The following is a 24000-nucleotide window of genomic DNA, read 5'->3' as shown; positions in this document are numbered from 1 at the left end:
CAACACATGAACATATTGCTTAACAAAACCAAACATTACTTAGATTATTATTTAATTTGCTCCATTCACTATTTTACTAATACTCTCTAAAATAATACTTCATGGAGTTTTTACAAGACTTGCTATTTTTACTGTGTACACCATTGCTTCAACTATATTGATCCATTAGTGTCATAAAATACCAAATAATCTTCTGCACTCTACAACTCCGACACATTTGTAATGCACAACAATTATGTTACTCTGATGAGTGCATAAAATCTGTTACAGTCAATAGGCTGCACTATGAAAAAAGAATAAATATGTAAGTAAACTAGGTACTACCACACAGATGAAAGAATCTGTTGGTTATCATTTTATAAATATGAAATTTTTAACTAGTATAGTTCTGTGGTAAGTGAGCAAAAAGTAGATAGTTAATTACACAGCACAGTGAAACGAACTCTTGTATTCCTTGAACATCAAAAGACAATTATTACTGCAACTTATAGATCACCCTTATTTAGAGATACTTAGCAGTTTGTCAAGAACTGGTTATTTTATGTAATCCAAGCATTTATAAAAATACCTTAAAATCTCGTGGCAATGAAGATGGGCACTAGTATGATATTTTGAAATTAAATTAGGGTAACATCAAAATGTGGCAGTATATTACTGCTTGGTCACACAGCAATGTAAAAGTAAAATTTCCGCATCAGATCATTTGACAAATACATCTATATCACGTGGAACTAAATCCCTGTTTGAGATTGCATGTGGGCTAGGAAACCCATTTATTTACAGTTTGAAACAAAGTTCAGAAATTAAGGAGACCGCGGCACCTCATGCATTTCGCTTTCTTTCAACGTTATGGAAATAAAAAACTAGAACACTTAAATGCAGTGACCTAATTCGATGTAACTATCTACTTCTTCGAAGAACGTGTTATATTAAAATTAAAATCCACTCAAAACATCACACTTGATCCTAATATTTCAGTAGGTGTATAGAAAAAAAGAAAGAAATGAAAGGCTGAAGACAGATTTACCTCATGTCTGAAAAGGATAATGAATTATTTTTTATCCATCTGTGTCTAGACGCTTTGGTAGAAATCACGTTGCAGAGCAACAAATCACCACGCTTCCTCTGTTTCCTTTAGGCACAAAACAATGGCACTTTCTTGAACTGCGAGGCTTTGTTTATATTTACGAAGCTAGTTTGACATGAACATCTACCCCTCCCACTCCTTCATCCTTCCTCTGTCACTCCCGCTCTGACTCAGTCACTACTATTCACACGCTGCCAAGAGGGCGGGAAGAAACATATTTAACTCTTCGAATGTTCTTGTTGGGGAAATTGAATTTCAAGTAATAAATTACATCTTAATTAATCGAAAATAAGCATACAAGTTTTTTAGTGTTTTTGCAACAGCGATAAATAATGAGTGCATTCGCATTATAAAATATTTATCTCTGATGCTACCTTAAGTCATCCTTGGTTATTCGCAATAAACCTAACATCTTTTTCTGTAGCCAAAGTGACCGGTTGCGGGGGTGAAGAATTGAGTTTGAGGATGGCTGCAGCGGTGCAGAGTAGTAGGGGAGGTATAAACACTATCATATGTTTCGTGAATTTTGCATTTTTTTTTTAATTATTCCAAATTTAATGGTATTGAAGAAGTCAGTGTTAACAAGTGCGAAATATTATTAGAGCCCTTCTACTAATTTTGTCTCGTGCAACTGCGTAATACCTTCTTATCAGCAACAAAAATCCGCTGTTTGTTGATTTGTAGCAGGCTTTTGGGAAATGAGGTGTCAATATTACTTGAAGAATACGTACAATTGCCGTTGTAACTCGAAAACTCACATCTACTGTTACCCCCACCTTCTTTGCGTGCCAGCTGCCGACTTCCAGGTTTAGTTGCGGTTCATATAGAGACTAACAACGTTAATTAGCACTGAGTTGTCAGCGTTGATGTAATTTACCCCAACCCAAAAAACATGATTTTTTTTTAATAAATATTTAAAAACATGAAACTCTATGATATTTAACTATGGAGATAATAGAGCCATCATATTTGTTGAAGGCAACCATTTACTGTCTCAAAAATCTATATCATAATTACTGGGTTCTAACGTTCCTTGCACTCTAAGAAACACTACTAAATAACATTTGCACTTCCAGAGAAAAACTTTAAATTGATGTAGTTGCAATGAACGCAAAGCACAATTTACTACTCTCTGAAGCATACAGAAACGTATAGATCTTCATTAAATTCTTGGGCTCTTTTCTCTCTCAAATTATTTCTTAATGTTGACCAAACAAATCCAAAGGTGAAGATTCACTGAATGAATGCAGTGCTGGCAGGACAAGAAAAGAGGCCCGCAGATATTCGAGGAATGGGTTAGTGTTTTGAATAAATTAATCATAGTAATATAAACTGAAGTATTAAATTCTCGATATGAAAAAACTCACAAAACCAAGTTTACTCACTATTTGGGATTTTTAAAAAAATATCCAGGTTTTTCTCAACTCTGATATTTAAAAACAGGATTACCCTTATGGCAGTAAATTTAAATTTTTCTCATCTGTTTCTGTGGGAAGGACCGCATGGGGGGAGAGATAGTTAATTGTGAAACAACTGGTTAGAGAAAACCATGCAATATTGAAGGTTGTATCTGTTTATGTGCAGAAGTCATAATTTGCTTCCTGCGTTTGGAATCAAGGAACTTAAGACCTCTAGAATAAATATTTATTCTGCAGTGGAGTGTATGTGATCGAAACTTCCTGGATGATTAGAGCTGTATGCAGGTGACCATCTGAAGGTATTTGGGGATAGTTGTAGCAAAAATTTTGGATTGAAAGGATTTTCCTTCATTCTGATAATGAGTTGTCTGCTAGAGATGTTCCCACAGCTTGTTGCTCAGTACAGGCCCATATTGCTGATCTGGCAAAGTTCTAATAGTGGAGGACTTCTGACAGACGCCTAGAAAATGTTCTCTCACATCCCTCGACCAGTGGAAGTGTGGAAGGAAGATCACATGATGCCTTTGTAGATGGGAGCAGAGTACTGTGCCCAGGCAAGCTCGATCTCTCTGCAACAGGATCCTAAACTACCAGCAGGGCCTACATATTTTCCTGCAGCCTCTTGGTCCTTTATTATCTGACCATAATGCTCAATTCAAACAGTTTGTGTCTTCCCTAGGTGCATCCTATGTACTTCCAATCATTCAATAAAAGCATATCGCTGTTGAACAGAATTTTTCTGCTCTTTTTACTTAAGAACTTACTTCCACTGGGTGTCCTCCCCCCCCCCCCCCTCCAAACCCTCTTTCCAGTACAACCGTGTGCCAGACCAGGACACGAACCCAGGACCTTTGCCTCTTGTGGGCAAGTGCTCTACTGACTGAGCCATCCAAGCATGATGACTATCACCCTCCCTCAGAGAAGAGGTAGCTGTGAATGCAAGTCTAGAGTTGTGCATGGATAACTCAGTTGGTAGAGCACTTCCTACATAAAAGAAGGGTCTGTGTGAGGGTTGCATTAGAGAGAGAGTCACCTTTTTTTGAGGAAGGCCATACTGGCCGAAGCTTATTTATGACAGTCTCTTTGCTTTGTCGATCTGTGACTTAGCATCTCTGCCATATGGTGAGTAGCAACTTTCCTTTTCACTATACTGTTACAGTGGAGTAATTTCAGACCACTTATACCAGTAATCCACAAGTCACTTTTGGTGTATTGTTGTGGGTAACCAGATGTATCCATCCACCTGCTGCAGTCTGTATCCTCCAGTGAAATTTTTTCTGGAAAAAAAATGGCTTTTGCTTTTGTTTGTGTCTTAATCTTCGCTCAGTGTATAGACTACAGTAATAGATTTATTGAATCGTGTTAATATCAAATAGTTCCATGCTCAATCAAATAAATGATTAAAAAAAATAGCAGCAGCACTTCTGTTAACTTACATTTCTTTAACCATAAACTGTGATGTAGATTCCGTCAGACTACGCATGTCTTGTAAATTGCTTATTTTGTACTTCTTTATTGCTAACACTGTGCCCAAGCATTGGTGAGAAATTTTGTCTGATTGCTGCATTTCACTAGCATTTGTATGCAGTCCACCATAAGTTGTGAATATAATTTCTCCATATAGATCCATATTCTGTTCTTATCATGCATTTTGATAATCAAGAAACACAACAACAACAACAGCTTGATCATCATTCCCTATTGTCACACTGTTCCCACAAAAGAAATGTATTTTCACCCCTTTGGATTTCCATGCAGAGTTTACAGGATAGTCAACACTTTTGTGATGCTCTCAAGTTGAACGTATGTCACTGGTACCCTTCTTGTATTGCTTGCACCTCTCCTCTCAGTCAAATCTCATGTGCGTCCCACACACTCAAGTTGTATTCAGATATGTTATGAAAGTATTTGTAGACAGTGTATAAACAAGTGAATTCACTATTTTTTTTCCACTGGACGCACTTCACTCATGATTGAACCACATTTGTTCTCATCTCCTTGCATTTTTATTACAAACAATAAAAGTTTCTTTAGTGCTGTTGTATCTCATTTTTACAATCTTATTGAGACTGATTTCGGTAGTTGTTTTGATAAGCTTTCTTATTTCATAAATATCAGAACTATATTGAAATATTTCTTTCTGCTTACTTGCACTGTTTTGTTAGGCCTAGTATTCTTTGAAATAGTGCCAGTCAAGATATTCCTAAGCAGAAACGTGTTTTTGTTCAATTGTACTTCTATGTGAATGACACATGGTCATAACATGGCATAACATGTCTCCCTTTATTATTATTATTATTATTATTATTATTATTATTATTAGACCTATTATTATTATTGTAATAATGGAATACTAAGCTATGAAAGTCCAGCATGAACATGTGCCTCAGGTGAAGTTTTCAGCCCACTCAGTGACATACGACAACATTTCTCAGTATTCCTGGGACAAGAAAAGTAAATATAACTGAAATAAACATAATACCAATGGCTTTGTGTATGACAATACACTAATGATTAGGGTTAGAGAATTGTGTGTGATCTCACTTAAAAATCTGCATCATGTGAAGCCCCGATGTGCTGTAATCAGAACCTCTAATATCCTGGTATGGTAGCAAAGAGCGTTATATTGTCTATGTGCATGTCCAAAGAGCATCAACTTTGGTTTCTGGAGGACTGAAACAGAACTGAATACAAACCAATTCAGTTATGTCTGACAGGTGGCATGACAGGTAAATTTGCAGACAGCAAAAGCATGAGGAATTCATCACTTTAAGCCAAGCAGTATGTTGTTGAAATGCGTCATTGGCAGTTGTCAGAAAGAAAAGCTCTATCTGTGGCTCTAAAGTTTCCCTGATGTAGGTGTTACTGTTCGTATTATCTTCAATATAAAAAAAGTCCATAATGTGTGTTGTAACCACTGGTGTACCAAACATCAGATTTGGTATTTGCCCAGTGTAATTCATGCTATGAGATAAATCACCACAATAGCATCTAACATTTAAGTAGGAACAAATGTCAGTACAATCCAGAAACATTAGATTTCATCACTCAGCATTCTAGTGATGCTGTGCAAACGTCTTTTGCATTGTGATGTGTCCATTGATTCATTAGCTTTCAGTTATATAGTGGAGGAACTCCACTTCTTCCATAGACATTGTGGCCATATGCCTTTGGCCATATGCCAACAGCGAGTCTGTTCAGTCAAAACCCCTTTTGCTTTTTCTAAGTGTTTAGTCCATATTCAGCTAACCAGTTCTGGTTTATTTTTAGGCTTTGATTCCAAGATTTATGATTTTTTAAATATATGATGACCACAGTTATAAATACTGCAAAATACTAACAGCTTTTGACCATTCCAGTTTTTTTTTCTCTCTAAGTGTATGAAATTGTCCATTTTAAAATAAACAAACTTAAGTGCAACTGCAAAATGCTTGGAGCTACATAATTGTGCTTTTATTTGATTTGCAAGAGAACACGACTGCGAGATTACTTTAATCTTCCCAAAAATATTATTTTCAAATTTTTTCTTTGAAAAATACACATTTCTTACATATTTGTTTGCAAAAAATGGAAAATTCATGATGAAATAACAATAATATTAAGATATATTGCTACTCCCCGCTTACAGGAGGCACTGAACAGCAGACAGGCACATTAATAGTAGACAGTTAGGTTTTCGCTATTGGACAAAGTGGTTAAAGAAGACAGAGAAAACACACGCTCACACTCTATGATCTTCCCCCAATCTCGTGATGTCGCTAAATTGGTCACTACTTGGATATCTCATGACTGACCACTTTCTAGTAATCCTGCTGCTGCCTTCCACCATGAGATAGACCAACTACCACACTGGGTGCTTCAAATAGTCAGCTGGCAGTTGTGTGCCTCTGTGGATACCTTTTCCCCACTTTCTCAGATTGGATCGATAAGGCTGTGCTAGACTTGTCAAATGCATTACTGATACTACTGGAACTGCTGTTCCTCGTGCTAAAGGTCTTGTCCATTGCCAGCCAGTGCATGGTGAGCCAGAGACGTTGCAATAGTTGTTCAGGATCACCAAGGAGCTTCGTAACATTTAAGCGACACCCTTCACAGGCCAACCTTATTACTTTTAAGTGACTTTGTGGTAAAACTAGCTATTAACATTAAGGTTGTCTTTAGCACAGAAAGGGGACACACAATGCTGCAACAAAAAAATTTTGACCACTTACAGTGATATAAAATGTCTAACAGACAGCAAGGTAAAATTTGAAAATAAATTGACAACTCCTTCTATTCTGTAGAAGAATTCCTATGTTTGTAATGTGTACAAAGTGGTTGGTAGGAACTGCTAACTCAATCTGTATATCTTGTTTTCATTTCAGGGGAAAAATAATATGGTGATGTTTAAAGTACAAATAGATGTACAAATTAATTTGCAATATGAATGTAAAAGACTTGTTCCACATCATGACGCTTTATTGTGCAAAATAATCCATGGAACATGAAAGTAACCAACTATAACTAAACACTGTAAGAAGGAAAGCTGGGAATGCTTCGCCTCAGCCCAGGGAACATATATCCCAGAGATAGGCTAAGCTCTTTAGTCTGCTGAGCTGCAAAGATCCACAATCGTAATGAGTATCTTTGTTAAGGATGACCTCTATATTGACAAGTTTGCCTACTTTGCAATGGCATAGGTCTCCTCTTTTTCCACAGCTGCCTCTTGGACATGTTAGTGACGAACTTAAGTCACCTCCACTCCTTTGCCTCTTGTCATTCTGAATTACATAATAAATTGTTTTCCCCACTCCCCACTCCCCATCTCCCCCCTATCCCCCTCCTCCCTCCTTTTGATGTTATTAAATGGTCAGAAACATTCTCCTACTACAAATATTCTTTCATATCCAATCCTTCTGCTATTTCCATCATTTCTACTGTCCAAAGCTTCCCTTTTATAATAGTAATTATTTAATACTATTTCATGTTTGTCTTTAAAAATCAGAACCACAATAAAGGCACATGGAGCTTTCTTTATATATATCACATTCACGCTTCTTGTCACAGTCGGACGTTACACCATAATACAGAATAAAGTTATCTAACCCTGACTTCAATCTTTTCATCAACATTTCTTCAACATTATTAGGAACATCTCTTCAACATCTCTCGAAGATTACTTTGATATGTATCATATCAACATTTTCTTGAAACTATCAACTTCATATAATAGATAATTCTGTACACTCTGTATTCGCAGTTAAACTACAGTCAGTTTCAGTATACATAGGCTCCAACTATTCTTTCAGATAATGTTACTGTTTCTATCAAGGTTCTTCTCACTTTTGTATTCTGGAAATAAGTTTCTTTGCTTACATAGCATTTATTACATGATGTCATTAGGATAATAATTTCAGAATTGTTTTCATACATGAAATTTCATCGAAAAGCTTTACTTCATTATAAGATTATGGGTCTTCAATCATAATGCAGTTACTGAGTGAATGACAGTGTACAAAGTCTGACCTATCTCTTTAAATTGCTGTAAAATATTTCCAGTGTTATCACACATGAGTTTAATTATCTAGATATGTTTAACAAAATAGGATAAAATATATTTAGCTATTGCATTTTGTTAAATGGTGGATTTGACATCACTCATAAAATATAGTTTTACTTTCAAAGAAAATATCGACTATCTCTAAGTAATCACATAACTTTACAATGAATTAGATAGAAGAAACATAACACCCACTGGCAAAGGAAATTGGAGATAAGTATAGTTTAGACAGTGCAACAAGGAAAATATGATCCCTCAAAATATGTGAATGGAAAGAAAGACAGAAGTTTAGTTGAAATTATCATTCATCAGTGCAAGAAGAAAGAAAAGATAGCAACAGTGATAAGGCAGTAGGGTAAGAATATGAAAGTGGAGGGCTCAAGAACTCAGCTGAGTCGCATCCAATGACAACCACCCACAAATATTGAATCACAAAACAGATTGGCAGAATTAATGATTGTGGTTATTTCCCAAATAAAGCATAAGAAACCTTATCACTGAAAAATTTGTCAAAAACTGTAATGAACGTTGAAGCAATATGCAACATGTTGCAAACACTTGAATTACTGATAATAAAATACTTTGCAAGACAAAAACTGTAGATACTTGTATCAAAATCATTGTTCATTCAAATGGAAGAGAGGTAGTGTAGCTAGAGATAGAATAATTTTTAGATACGAAATGGTAACTGGGGAAAAAAAAATTCTGTAAAGGAAACTTATGTTTAAGTGGCGTGTTCCACTTTATTACGAAATGTCATATTCGTGACGCATGGAACAAGTATTTAGGTACGTATGTATCTATGTGTGCATTGATAGATTTAAAAGCTAGAGAAGGAAGATGTAGCCCAGGAAGAGATGAGAAAACAGTGCTGCAACAACTGGAGGCCCTATGTGTGCTAAGCTCATAATATGCAAATAAGTGTACATTCCTCTGGAGGAATTATTTGTACCATAATGCAAAGATAACATATGGCAAACAAAATAATGAAAATGGTAGTAGTAATTACATATATAGAGTAATTCTGAATTCCTAGTCCAGGCTTCTACGGGTTCTAAAGGGGACTTAGTAGATGAAGTTTTGATAGGGAATCAATGTCCAGAAATATACCGTTTGGATATAAAATGTGTCTGAAAATGCTGTCACTCCACAGTACACACATAAGCTGAGAAGAGGGCACCATCATCAGTCCCCGTTGTGCATATAAGATAATCCTTGCAGATTAAAACTGTGTATTGGACTGAGACTCGAACTTGGGACCTTGCCTTTCGCAGGCAAGCGCACTACCGACTCAGCACAATTTTAATCTGTCAGGAAGTTCCATATCAGTACACACTCTACTGCAGAGTGAAAATTTAATTCCAGATCACATGACATCTCCATCAGACTACAACAACGGTTATGAGAAATTGATACGTTCAAAACTAGTAAAGCTGGCTGTGATGCTCCACTGACATGCTGCATTCTTGTCTTTGAACGGGACATGCTTCGTCACATAGATGAAAACCCTAGGACAAGTACTGGAAACATTGCCCATGCCATGTGCTCCTGCAGCACACAGGTTAGAGCTCATGGTCTCTGCTGTATTCGTACTGTGAATTGGGAGATTTGAAAGTGATCCGATCACATGCTTTTATCTCCAAAATCATTTAATATCATTAGTGTTTTTCTCTTAGTTATCAGATGCACAGTAAGTACATTCTAAACCTTCAGGTTATTCCCTGGTGTAGAGGCATACTTAATTTTTACAACTGACAGTACTACACTATTAACTTTAATTTCATCTTCCCGCGTCATACATTCCTTATCACTTCCATTACATTATCTCTACTTCAGCATAATCATTTAATTTCTTAAAATATCTTACAACAATAGTCTCCTCCATAATGCAAAATAAAAATATTCTGACCATAGCAAATGTATTATTCAAAATATAATCATTTGGTACCTATTCATAGCTTTCCTGACTTCCATCTTATTACATTTATCACATTGTATCTATGCGGTCTGAAAAACAGTCCTTTCTCTCAAAACAACTTTCTCCTCAAAAACATGACTGGCATGGGATAAAAAGTTACTTAATGTGAGCTCAGGTTAACATACCACGTACTTAATGTTACATAAACTTCGTTGATTTACTTTTTTGTAACCATTCTGTTCAAGCATTGACGGCAAATAGTAAGAGAATAAGTACAATGTCTGACGTTTGCAAAATAAAACTTTACCTAAATCTGTTACAACAATCCCAAATGTATCTGAAAGTATGACAAACATCTCTGTGAAATCAAAAAGCAAAGAAACTGAACTGACATTAAATGGTATTACTTCCCAAAAATATTTTCAATATAGATACTGTAATAATGTTCCAAATATGCCTAGATTTCGTCTATTGGTATTTTTCTTTCACAAAAAACATGACAGTTTAGAGAACGTCTAATGGAAAATTCTCCAGTAATATTTCCCATCAAAACAGTAAATAGCATATTCTAGTGTATGATCAGCACAGTACTGCTTTTAAGTAATGGCAGATGTTTATCCTTCAAAGCTTTCTACAATACAAACTGAATAAAAAGACAGAGCACAATGTGACTAATTACTTCATACAAATAATAAAAATCATGGTATGTTTCCAGAACAAAAAAATTAGATTCTTTACTCCAGATTAAGGTTGTCTTTAGCACAAAAAGGAATGCACAATGCTGCAACAAAAACATTCGATAACTTACCTAGTGATATAAAATGTGAGATACAGCAAAGTGAAATTTGAAAACAAACTAAACTAACCCTCAACATCTGTATATTCTTTCTTTTTGGAAAAAAAGTCTAGAAATTTTCAGGATGTAACCATATGTACAAATTAATTTGCGATGTGAATGTAAAATGGGTTATTCCACTTCATTACGCTGTATTGTGCAAAATTATCCATAGAACATGTAACTAACTCATTTTGTAATATTAATTGTCCTACAACATAGTTAAACTCATAAACAATAAGCATAACAAGGGCAAAAGCATCAGATAATCACCATAAAATACCAATCCTACCATCATATGGGTTCCAGTATTAAATGTTCTTTTGAACCATTACTTCATTCATAAAATATAGCGTGACATGACAAGAAAATGTTCATAACCAAAAACATAAGTCTTTTGCATTATCCGTGATAGACAAATTTTATTATTATTATTATTATGTTTTTCATTTTTTATATATTTACTTCGATGTTGCTTCTTTGAAGTATGACTACCGGAGGGCTTCTTGGGCTTTTTAATTAACACAAACTGTAGTACTTTAATTTTTTGCACTACTAGTAACCTCTTTATATTTGTTCTTACACAGACGCCACATAACTTTTGAGTATATATTGGTACAGGTCTACTATCAACTATTGCAGTTATTCTTTTCCCATTACAATTTTCTGTTCAAATTTATGACCATTTTGGTCAGAATCAGTCAAGCATTAAATTAGTTACATCATTAGTTATACTACATTGTTGCTCAGAATTATTACTGCATAATATTTAATTGGACAATGAAATTTGCGAGTTGGAGTTATAAATTAGGGCTGGCTTTTTTACTATTACATTGTCTGCCTTACTACTACCAATTTTTGGACTACTGTTTGCAAACTGACAGCAAAGATAAATTGTGCACCAATTAAGCTGCAAGAAGTTGAAAAATTTTGATAGCTTTTTGGAAAAAGATAAATTTTTGGATACTTAAGACACTTCTGTCCACACAGGTTGTTTGCAAATGATAAGAGTCCAAATAATCTTTAGCAGCTAAGTTTGAAACTGCACCATTGTAAAGTTCAGTGAGAGTTTCATCTTTAATGTTGGCACACGTTTCATTTCATCATCAGTGTGTTTTACTTAACCCACTAAATCAGGTTGTAATCAAGTTACATCGTTATTTTTCAACGTGCACACTCTCGTTGTTAATTTTATCATCTGTTCCAAATATTTCCATTATTTCTGTAGTCTTACTGTGTTCTGCTTTTCTTGAATTGATTCACATGTGAAACTTTTGTGTCAAGATGTGTTACAGCTTCTAAATTTCCTTCACTTTTGACCTTAATCAATTGTTCCAAATCTTCAATTTTATTTATCCATCCGTTGACAATAAATATTGTATGGATGTTGTCAAGGGTACACGTAAGCCATTTCAAAGAAATGGGACACACACAATATATACGTAAAAAAATACAAAACAAAATAATACAATGAAGTTAATAATAATACAATGCAATTAATATAGCCTATATACATCCCTGCATGTTATTTTAAATGCAAGGTCTGTTTTTCATAAGGCTTTAGTTTTGTCCTCCCTAAACGGCAAGCCCTTATATACACAACACTGCTTAAGTATATATTTACATCACACAACAGCTGTCCTTTAAGTATGTAAATGTAATGAATGATTAGCTACAGATAGAGTATTTTCCATTTTGCCTTTATAAATATCATCAGAAAAAATTTATTGACCTACATAGTCATTTACAGAACAAAAACATTGTTCTACTAGAAATTTTTTATATGCTATTTTAAATTTATCATCTTCTAACTGCCTGATGTTGACTGGCAGTGCGTTGTACAGTTTTGAACCGATATGGCTCACATGCCTTTGTGTATTCGTTCTTTTTGTTCTCTGAGTATGGAGTGCTGCGCTATTACGGGTATGGAGGGGGGCAGTGCACAAATGGTTTAATTCATACTTAACTGGAAGAATGCAGAAAGTTGAAATAAGTGGTTCATGTAATGTTAAAACAACAGCTGATTCCTCAAACTGGGGGGGCTATCAGGTACGGGGTCCCGCAGGGTTCGGTCATAGGTCCTTTACCGTTCTTGATATACATTAATGACTTACCATTCCACATTGATGAAGATGCAAAGTTAGTTCTTTTTGCTGATGATACAAGTCTAGCAATAACATCCAAAAACCAAGAACTAAGTGATGTAATTGTAAATGATGTTTTTCACAAAATTATTAAGTGGTTCTCAGCAAACGGACTCTCTTTAAATTTTGATAAAACACAGTATATACAGTTCCGTACAGTAAATGGCACAACTCCAGTAATAAATATAGACTTTGAACAGAAGTCTGTAGCTAAGGTAGAATTTTCAAAATTTTTAGGTGTGTCCATTGATGAGAGGTTAAACTGGAAGCAACACATTGATGGTCTGCTGAAATGTCCGAGTTCAGCTACGTATGCAATTAGGGTTATTGCAAATTTTAGTGATACGAATCTCAGTAAATTAGCTTACCATGCCTATTTTCATTCACTGCTTTCGTATGGCATCATATTCTGGGGTAATTCAACGTTGAGTAGAAAAGTATTCATTGCTGAAAAACGTGTAATCAGAATAATTGCTGGTGCCCACCCACGGTCATCCTGCAGACATCTATTTAAGGATCTAGGGATCCTCACAGTAACCTCACAGTATATATATTCACTTATGAAATTTGTTGTTAATAATCCAACCCAGTTCAAAAGTAATAGCAGTGTGCATAGCTATAACATCAGGAGAAAGGATGATCTTCACTATGCAGGGTTAAATCTGACTTTGGCACAGAAAGGGGTAAATTATGCTGCCACAAAAGTCTTTGGTCACCTACCAAACAGCATCAAAAGCCTGACAGATAGCCAACCAACATTTAAAAATAAATTAAAAGAATTTCTAGATGACAACTCCTTCTACTCATTGGCTGAATTTTTAGATATAAATTGAGGGAGGGGAAAAAAAACCAACTTAAACATTAGTGTCATGCAATATTTTGTGTAATGTAATATCTTGTACAGACATCTTTTATTAACCTGACACATTCCACATCATTACGAAGTGTCGTATTCATGATCTATGGAACAAGTATTAATCTAATCTGATTTAATCTAAAGTCGGCATTTGTCTGAAAATCTGCAGTGTGGGTCCTGACATACAATACACATTTGTATATGTATAATGATGGTATAGTAAGTATTCTAAGCTTTTTGAATATGGGTTTGCAGTGTGTCTGTGGATGACTGAGTTATTATTCGGATGGCCCTCTTCTGCAACAGAAAAATTTGTTTTAGGCGCCCTGTTGTGGAACCCCAAATATTATTCCGCATGTGGCAAGAGATTGAAAATAGCCGAAATATGCCATTCTGGCACCCTCTGAGGTACAAACATTTGCAATAATTCTGAGGGCAAAACAGGCTGAATTAAGTTTCTGTGCAAGTTTTATTACATGGTCATTAAAATTTAAGTGTTCATCCACACGAATCCCCAGCAATTTTGTGGATGTCACTCTGTCTAAGGCTTTGTCACCCCACACCAGAACGAGATTTACATTTTGACATCTTTTCCCAAACTGCATATAATTTGTTTTATTTACATTCAATGTCAACCTGTTTGCATTGAGCCAAGAGTGGATGTAATTTAGTACTTTATCAGCAGTTGTTGGTAGCAATTGCTTTGGTGCACTTATCACACTAGTATCACCTGCAAATATTATTGCTTTGGCTGCATCATCTGAGGTGTGAAAATCATTTATATAGACATGAAACAATATGGGCCCTAGGATGTTGCCTTGTGGTACTCCTATTTCTACATTTTTTGCCTCTGATACTGAATTTATTTTGTGGTTGGAGTAGGTTGATGTCAGTCCTACAACCTGTGTTCTGTTTTTTAGGTATGATTCAAACCATTTTATTACTATCCCATGTATACCCAACGCTTCCAATTTTTCTAAAAGAATGTCCTGGTTCACAGTGTCAAAAGCTTTGGAGAGGTCTAGATTTACTCCTACTACAGTATAATCTTTTTCTAGATTTTTGATTATTTGTTCAGTGTAGCACATTACTGCTGTTTCGGTATTTTTACGTGCTTGGAAGCCATACTGATTTCTGTTAAGTAAATTATGGTCATTTAGATATTTGTTGATTCGGTGCTTCATCAGTTTTTCTAATATTTTTTGAAAATGCTGGGAGGAGAGATATTGGGCGATAGTTTTCTACCTTATACTTGTCGCCGTTTTTAAATAATGGCTTCACTTTTGAAATTTTCAGCCTTTCTGGAAAAGCTCCTTCACTGAATGATAAATTGGCTATGTGTGCAAAGGGCTTTGCGATTTGTGGTGCGCTGTCCTTGTTATGATTGACACAGGCACCTCATCTATGCCAGCCGACATTTTGGGTTTCGAGCTTTGTATCACTTTCAACACTTCACCCTCATTTGTTGGCTCTACCCTCATCCTACAAGCTGTTTTTGGATATTTAGGTTTTTCTTCGTTGGTAAATTTTAAGCTTAAGGAAGTTGTTGCATTTATGAGATAATTGTTAATATAATTTGGCAAATCTTGTTTATTAATATTGACATTTTTTAAATTTTTGAGGCTAATGTCCTGGTTTTCACAACTCTTCCCCGTTTCAGTCTTCACAATACCCCATATGGCTTTTGATTTGTTTTCAGACTGTCTTATAAAACTATCATTACTCATGAATTTTGCTTTAGCAATTACTTTTCTGTATACCCTCTTGTAATTCCTGACATATTCTATGAATTGTGGGTCTGTGGATGCTTTCATTTTAGAAATTAGTCTCTCTAGAGTTCCACAGGAAGTTTTGATGCCAGCTGTGATCCAAGAACTTAGCTTTGTATTGCCATGTGACCTGATTTTTGACAGCTTTTTTGGAAAACATATTTCATAAATCCCATGAAAATGGAAGAAAATGTGTTATATGCATCATTTGTATTTGTTAGGGATAGTACTTCTACCCAAGCCTCATTAGTTAGCATATTTATGAATTCTACACAGTTCTCTGTAGAAAAATTTCTTTTTATGCATGAAGTGTGTTTTTTTCTCTTTCAGTGGCCTTGAAGGAATTTTGAGGAAAAGAGCATTGTGGTCTGATAATCCCAAATCAGTATTTGTTACTTCAACTTCTGTGCATCCTACATTTGAAAATATATTATCAATAAGACTGACTGTATTATTTGTTATTCTTGTGGGTGTGTATGTGTGGAAGCAGGTTGAAACTACGTAACAGATTTAGGAACTGGTCTTTTAGCCTACTTCCACTCATAAGATTAATACTGAAGTCACCACACACAACTACAATGGCTCTATCGGCGAACAGAGTGTTAAGAAATATTTCTAATTGGTTAAAGAATATGTGTGCATCATTAGTAGGTGGTCCATATATTGCTATGACTATGACTTTTCCCTGTATTTCATTCAACTGCACAACTGCTGCTTCAAAATGATTTTCCACACTCAATGATTCAGCTTCACACCTTCTTTTATAGCTGATACTTGGTTTGGTAAATATACATACACCTCCACTTTTGGTATTTTTTCTGCAATATTCGCTTGCCAACTTAAACGGATGAACATTAATGCTACTTAGTTCAAAACTTCTGCACCAATGCTCCACAATGCACATGCAGTCAATATTTGCACTGTTCATAGCTACCTCAAGTTCTAATGATTTATTTCTAAGACACTGAATGTTTAAGCTTAGAACCTGCAGGTGATGAGGATGAGAACTGGTTACATTTGTATTTACATTTTGTGGTGTCATGCTCCGTTCCTTGCCCTGGCGAGGTACCAAAAATCCTCCTGAAGGACAGGTTTTCTGCACCTTGGTCGTTCACTGGGATATGGTGAGTTGCTTGCTGCTGCTGCTGCTGCTGCTGCTCCCGGTGTCATTGATGCTGTCATTTCTGTTGTTGTTGATGATGATGATGATGATGATGATGGTTTAGCTGTTTCTGATACTTCAGGTGTTGGTTCTTTTGTTATTGATATGCTTCCTTGTGAACTGCTAGCACTTGGGGTGTTTTCTCTTTGATCCAACATTAGTATAAATCTTTTTAATTCTGAATATCTGTGTTCCTTAGTCATTTTGATGACCTTAATCACACTCACATCACCACTTAACTTCAGCTGCTGTTGTTGGTTAGATCACTTCCTGTCATAATTACACTGCAAAACAGTGAAAATGTAAATTGAATGAAAATGGCCAATTCGTATCAGTTCTAATGTGCTGATCGCGAATATCATAAATACAATTCAAAATTAGCTCTAGTTTTCATTTTACACTGTCTTATTACAGTGACATAATTATATACAGATTTTTGTGTTAAGTTTAAAATCAAATATTATAATGCTTTGTCAAAATCATAATAACTAGTAACAATGGATTATATTATTGTCCCTGGTCTTACTTGTGTGCAGTATTTTGGATATAAACATTTTTATGCCAATTTTAGTGATCTTTTTGTCTCCCTCCTCTTCAACTTCAGTGACTTTATTAATGCATGTAATAATTTTTGCACATTTGTTTTCGGATTAACTACCAATTGTTCAAGTTGACTGCTGTTGAAGTGAACAAAAATGCCATGAGTTTGTGTTAACAGTGCTGACTCATTTTGCTATGTGTGTGGAGAAGTGACATTTGTGTCACAAAAACAAAAAATAACTCCATTGATTAAAAAAGCTTACAGTCGTTACTTGCACTGCTATTAGGTATGCAGTTAGGGTATACTAAATATTGCTGCTGTCTCTGTGAATGGTATCCAAGCTTGTAAATCTCATTACAGTAAACACCAGAAAATCTCTTCAACCAGGTATAAAGAACATTAAGAGTGAACCTGTAGTAGATGCTAAAGATTCTGCTCCCACCCTTTCACATCAAGTTGGGTCTCATGAAAAGCTTTGTTAAGTGAATGAACAAAGATGGTGACGCGTTTAAGTACTTAAGGCAAAAATTCCCTTACTTAAGCGACGCCAAAGTAAAGGAGGGCATCTTTGTAGGCCCACAGATTAGAGCGCATTTTGGAAACCACACTTTTGATGGAATCAATACAAGGTGATGAGAAGCATGCATGGGAATGGCTTAAGACAGTCTGTTTAGAGTTCTTAGGGAACAAATGAGCAATAAATTAGGAGGAGATTGTAGGTAACATGTTGTCATCTTATGAAAAACTTGGTTGCAACATGTCATTGAAAATGCATTTCTTGCATAGTGATCTTGACTTCTTCCCCAAAGATTGTGGTGCAGTAAGTGATGAACATAGGGAGTGATTTCATCAAGATATTGCCCTTATTTGAGAAGAGGTATGCCGGAAAGTGGAGCCCTACTATTTTAGCAGATTACTGCTGGACTGTCATAGGGATGTTCCCGAATATGTGTATAAAGGTCAAGCCAAGCAAAAACAGTCATCTTCTGAGTTTATCTCTGAACAAAATATGTAATTGTGTATACTGTTCACATGGACATTGAACATTTGTAACCCTTTATATACATTTGTGACCAGTTAATTTATATATTTTCTATTGTACTTTACATAGTTCTGGTACAAAGTAGACTTACAAATTATATTCATTCATGTAATATTATCTTCATTTTTTCTTAATATTTTACTTTTGTACTTTCAGAATGGCACTGAAATTTATCGATGCACAACACATAACATAACTCAAGTTATTATTCACTTAAAATTTGTTATGCTGAATCTTGGAACTTGAATGCATATTTAGTTAGTGAGTTATTTATACAAAAATGTAGATCACTTAAAAAAAAACTAGAGCTGAATGTTTATGAAGATGATGATTTTGTATCATTTTATACTGAAATAAACGTAACTAACTCAAAATCATGCATTTTACACACTTGCACTTCAAATATGTTGTTCAGTGTTATCGTCCTTTGGAAAAAGAACTTACTCTTTACTTCAGTTAATAGTGTATCTATTTGCCTGGATTTTCTGCAACATACATAGTATTTCAGTACACATCTATGTATATATGTATCCCAGGTGTAGACAGCCCAAATTCTAAACTGCCCGTATACCACAAGAATCCAATAATTGTAGTATTAAGGAAATCGACAAACTTGGTAAACTACTGATTGCATTATAAATACATATTGGTGTGAGGAAGTGCATGTAGAAGACTCAAAGTATATTCTTTCTATGTAACTTTGTGCTAGTTGATGTTTAAATTGTTGTTTGGCTGTTTATCTAGATCAGGCTGTTCCAACCGAGCTCCAGGGAGCCGGAGCGCTCCGGAGCGCTCACTGCGGCAGCTCGGAGCCCGCGTGGAGGGGGAAAGCGAACTCACTGCCCCCTGGCCGCATGCAGCCGTAATAATCCGTGCTTAATGACAGCTATGACTAGCCGCGGGAGCTCTGTACCTCTAATGGAGTATACCTTTCTATTCATTGAGAGGGATGGTCGACCGCAGTGTTTTGTATGTCATAAAGTATTTAATTCTGCGAAGAGGTACAATATACAGAATTAAATACAGTCATGTAGAAGGCGTTGCACCCAGAGAACTGGCAGCCAGGCTTAAGAACGACATACCAGTAGACGTATGTTTAAAAACGGATTCGTAATACGGAGGGTATCAAAACGTGCAACATAGTTCGTGTTCTGTAATGCACCAAGAGGCACAGTGTGCTGAAACAGTAGAGCTAGGTGGCGTAATGAAAGATGTCGTGAAGTGTGTGAATTTTGTGCGTCTTCAAAGGATTCCTGAAAGATGTGGAAGCGGAGTATGGGGATATATCTTACCACAGTACAGTTCGTTGGCTGAGTCGGGGAAAAGTTCTTGATGTTTTCTTTGCCGTTAGTGAGGAAATACCCATTTCGAAATGAAAGGGGGAGAAATGCGTTGTCTGAAAGATATAAAATGGATATCAGACCTGGCGTTCCTAGCTGACATAACTATGCATCTGAATAATTTAAATCTGTCATTGCAGGGCAAAGGGCAGCTAATCGTTGACATGCACGCGACCAGATCAAAACGTTCATGGAAAAGTTACGTTTATTTGAGAGACAGATGAGTAATGGACATCTAACGTTCTTCAATCATCTTGCTTCTTTAAAACTACCTGAAGGTACTACTTTTGGCAATTACCAAGCAAACTTAAAGCAGCTCATCACGTCGTTTGAAACACGATTCCGCGACCTCACTAGTTTGGAAATGGAACTTACGGTGTTCAGCACTCCTTTTTCAGTTTCCACCGATGACTTGTCATCGTCACTTCAATTGGAGATTATTGATTTGCAAAATTCAACTTTGTTGAACGACAGGTACTACAACATGTTGTATTTGTCACGATGGTAGTGTTCATTACAGAAAAAACATTTCCCAAACTTCACAACAATGCCGCTCAGATCATGTGCATGTTTGGATCTACGTTTTGATGTGAGCAGCTTTTCTGAGCAATGAAAACAGTTATAAAGTAAGGAACGATCGCTTCTTCAGGATGCAACAATGAAGGCCATCCTCCGCATTAACGCTGCGAACACTTTGACGCCTGATATTTCCGATCTTGCAATGAAAAGAAAATTTCAAACTACAGAGGCCCAATAAATTTAGTATGCAATTTCTTGTAAAACATTTGTTTCTTATTTATTTCCTGAAGATCGTATTTCCTGGTGTAGCACGTCACCACGTCTTAGCAGCTAAGAGTGTGAGATTGTCGATCTTGTAAGACGCAGCTGGCAGATAAAAACCCTTGCCTTGCCGCCTGCCTCAGCCAGCCGTGCCACGTGCCGACATGCCGGCCCACTTGACTGGTCACAGCGAGCGACGCGGCTCCCTGGAGCAGGGAGTGCTCCACGGCTCACAACGGAGCCCACGAGCTGGAACAGCCTGTTCTGGATGGTAGATTCTCCTTCCTGCAACATATAGTTGTGTTCTTACTTAGAAAAATGTACGTTAAAATATAATATTATGATACAGATTATTTGCTTCTCATCAGCTGTTTAATGAATGTTAAATTAGTTTTAACACAAGGTAACACACACCGTAGTTTTACATCTCAGTTTACAGACTAAATGTTCTAACTCCGTAGAGCAACCATGACAGGCAGACACAGTATTACATGTTATTCCATAGCTGCATGAGAGACAAAATCTAATTACTTGCTGACAAATACAAAGATGTATGTAAAGTGGATATAATTGAGGTTTCTTATCCAAAGAGATATAGTCAGTTAATGTTTCATAAATAAAAGCATTTTTCTATCAATTTTAAATTTTTGCACAATGGAAATCATTAAATACAATTATAATACTGAATTTAAATATTCATGATTTAAATTACAGTGTATCAGTTACTTTGATACTGCATGTAAAAGAGGTGTGTTGAGCAGGTTCATTACATGGGAAGGTCCCAAGTGGCAAGGGCTGTGAACAGCCATTGAAGTCAAGCACACAGAGTTGTGTAGCATGCTCAGCAACTGCGTTGGTCTAGCTGTCTCTTTACCACAGTTCGGTAGTGGCCTTCCATGCCGACAGATGCTTGGTAGTCATCTTGTCTGTGTAGAATGCTGTAAAGTGATTGCATCTAGTTGCCATATTATGTGGCTGCTTCTGCAGGTACCATTGCCTCTGAGGAGGACGGAAACACTCGTAACAGGACTGGAGTAGGTGGTATAGGGAGGACGTATGGGACATTAGGGATGGACAAGAATATTGTGTAGGTTGGGATGGGCAGTAGATTAACAGTGTGTGAGGGATGGGGGAAGATTTTTGTCATTCTAGGAGATGACAAGAGGAAGTTCAAATCATGGTAGAGAATATGATTCAGTTCTTCCAGTCCTAGTGCAGGTGTTCCTTTGTGGCAACTCAGTAGCTATGTGATGGGTGGTAGCCATTGCGGGCTGTTACTGAAGGTACAAGCATATGAAATAAGCTCGCAGATATGCAAGTGGCTAAAAAACTTCTTCAATAATAGAAACTAGTATGTTGTCCTTGATGGCGAGTGTTAATCAGATACAAGAGTGTCATCAGGAGTGCCCCAGGGAAGTGATAGGACTGCTGCTGTTCTCTATATACGTAAATGATTTGGCTGACAGGATGGGCAGCAGTCTGCATTTGTTGGCTGATGATGCCGTGGTGTACAGTAAGGTGTTGGAAGTTGAGTGACTGGAGGAAGATAAAAGACGACTTGCACAAAATCTCCAGTTGGTTTGATGAATGGCAGCTAGATCTAAATGTGGAAAAATGTATGTTAATATGGATGCATAGGAAGATCAGACCTGTAATATTCAGATACAGTATTACCAGTGTCCTGCTTGACACAGTCAAGTCTTTTAAATATCTGGGCATAACATATTAAAATGATAAGAGGTGGAATGAGCATGTGAGAACTGTGGTAAGGAAGGTGAATGGTTGACTTTGGTTTATTGGGAGAATTTTAGGAAAGAATAGTTCACCTATAAGGGAAACCGCTGGTGCGGCCTATTCTTGAATACTGCTCCATACAAAGTCGGAGTGAAGGAAGATATTGGAGCAATTCAGAGGTGGGCTGCTAGATTTGTTACCAGTGGGTTTGAACAATGCATAAGTGTTGCAGAGAAAGTTAGGGAACTCTAATGTGAATCCCTGGAGGGAAAGCAATGTTCTTTTCAAGAAACACTATTGAGAAAGTTAGAGAATTTACATTTGTAGCTGACTGACGGAACAATTCTATTGCCGCCAACATACATTGCACATCAGGGCCGTGAAGGTAACATACAGAAATAAAGGCTCATACGGAGGCATACAGACAGTCATTTTTGCCTCACTCTATTTGCAAGTGGAATAGGAAAGGAAATGAGGAGTAGTGGTACAGGGTACCCTCCGCCATGCACCGTACAGTGGTTTGCTGAGTATCTGTGAAGATGTAGACAGGGGAGAGAACGTGTGGGGTACCTGTTACTGAACAAAATGTGGCGGATAATTTGCTTGAAAAATCGTCAGCACATTACTCAGTGTATTTGTGGAGACAGATTGCTCGTCACTGCAGATGTGACAGTCGTGGATGACTTGGCTGTTTAGAAGTGGCTTCTTGGTGTGGAACAAGTGACAGCTGTCAAAAGAAGAGTATTGTTGGTGGTTGGTGGGTTTGCTGTGGATGGAGGTACTGTGATGAGGCCTTTTGTGAAGTGGCAGTTGATACCAAGGAATTCGGCTTGTTGGGCTGAGGAAAACCAGGTGAAGTAAATGGAGGTTGTGTTTAGTTTCTGGAGGAATGTGAACAGGACATTCTCACTCTTGGTCTAGATCGTGATGATAGGAATCTATATATAGGGTGTCCTCACTCTTGGACCAGATCATAAAGACTTCATCAGTGCATCTGAACCAAGTCAGACACTTGCAATTATGAGCAGCTGGGAAGTATTTCTCTAGGTAGCCCATCAATAGGTTAGCATATGATGATGTCATGGCAGTACTGCAGATTTGTTAGTAGGTGACGCCCCTTCAAAGGAGTAGTAATTTTGGATAAGGGTATTACTGGTCATGATGACAAGGAAGGAGGTTTAGAGACAGTCTGGCATTGGGAAAGGTAATTTTCAATGGCAGCAGGTTGTGGACATTGAGGATGTTGTAGAGGGCGGTAGCATTGACAGTGATGAGCAGGATGCTGGGTGGTAGAAGGACTGTGGAGTTTCGGTAGAGCGAATGATTAGTGTCTTTTATGTAGGTAGGTAGAAAATGGGCAGTAGGTTGGAGGTCTGGTTCAACAAGGGCAGAGATGCTCTCTCTGGGAGCACATTATCCAGCCACAGTTAGGCATTCAAGGTGCTTGGGTTAATGTATTTTAGGAAACATGCAGAAGATGGCAGTCTATAGGCAGGGAGATACTCATGGGAGCAGCTCTGGGATGGAGCTACAGATTTGAGAGGAGGGAATTGAAATCTCCTGAACTTCTGTCATGGCTCATGGTGGCAGGACTTATTGGTGGATGTATCCGATTGCTGGCAGAGGGGCTCTCAGCCAGGTTATTCCTGGCAACTTTGTTAATAGATGAGATTTTGAGGCTGGGATCACTATTAGGTTGTGGATTGTGGTTCTTTGTGTGAACATGAGGGTAGTTTACATGTTGAGGGATTTTATGATGAAATTGAAACAATTTTTTAGGTTAGGAAATTCTGTAAAGTTGTCAGGTGATGATTAGGAGGGGGGGGGGGGGGGGG

The 24000-nt window shown here is 36.8% G+C and overlaps 2 protein-coding genes across 2 annotated transcripts in view; one reads left to right on the top strand and one right to left on the bottom strand.

The window, feature by feature from the left end:
• LOC126474001 (MAPK regulated corepressor interacting protein 2-like) overlaps window positions 1-1365 on the bottom strand; it is a 47000-nt gene extending 45635 nt beyond the window's left edge. The window contains exon 1 of the mRNA XM_050101391.1: window positions 1028-1365. Coding sequence (XP_049957348.1) covers window positions 1028-1032 — 5 coding nt within the window. The 5' untranslated portion in view covers window positions 1033-1365. The remainder of the gene's footprint in view (window positions 1-1027) is intronic.
• A 107-nt stretch (window positions 1366-1472) lies between these two features.
• Window positions 1473-24000, top strand: part of LOC126474002 (uncharacterized) — a 39940-nt gene continuing 17412 nt past the window's right edge. Inside the window, exon 1 of the mRNA XM_050101392.1 lies at window positions 1473-1583. Coding sequence (XP_049957349.1) covers window positions 1553-1583 — 31 coding nt within the window. The 5' untranslated portion in view covers window positions 1473-1552. The remainder of the gene's footprint in view (window positions 1584-24000) is intronic.

This window comes from Schistocerca serialis, chromosome 4 (genome assembly GCF_023864345.2).
Source record: "Schistocerca serialis cubense isolate TAMUIC-IGC-003099 chromosome 4, iqSchSeri2.2, whole genome shotgun sequence".
NCBI classification, from domain to species: Eukaryota; Metazoa; Arthropoda; class Insecta; order Orthoptera; family Acrididae; genus Schistocerca; species Schistocerca serialis.
Note: the sequence above shows the minus strand (reverse complement) of the source record. Positions and strands in the feature narration are given on the sequence as shown.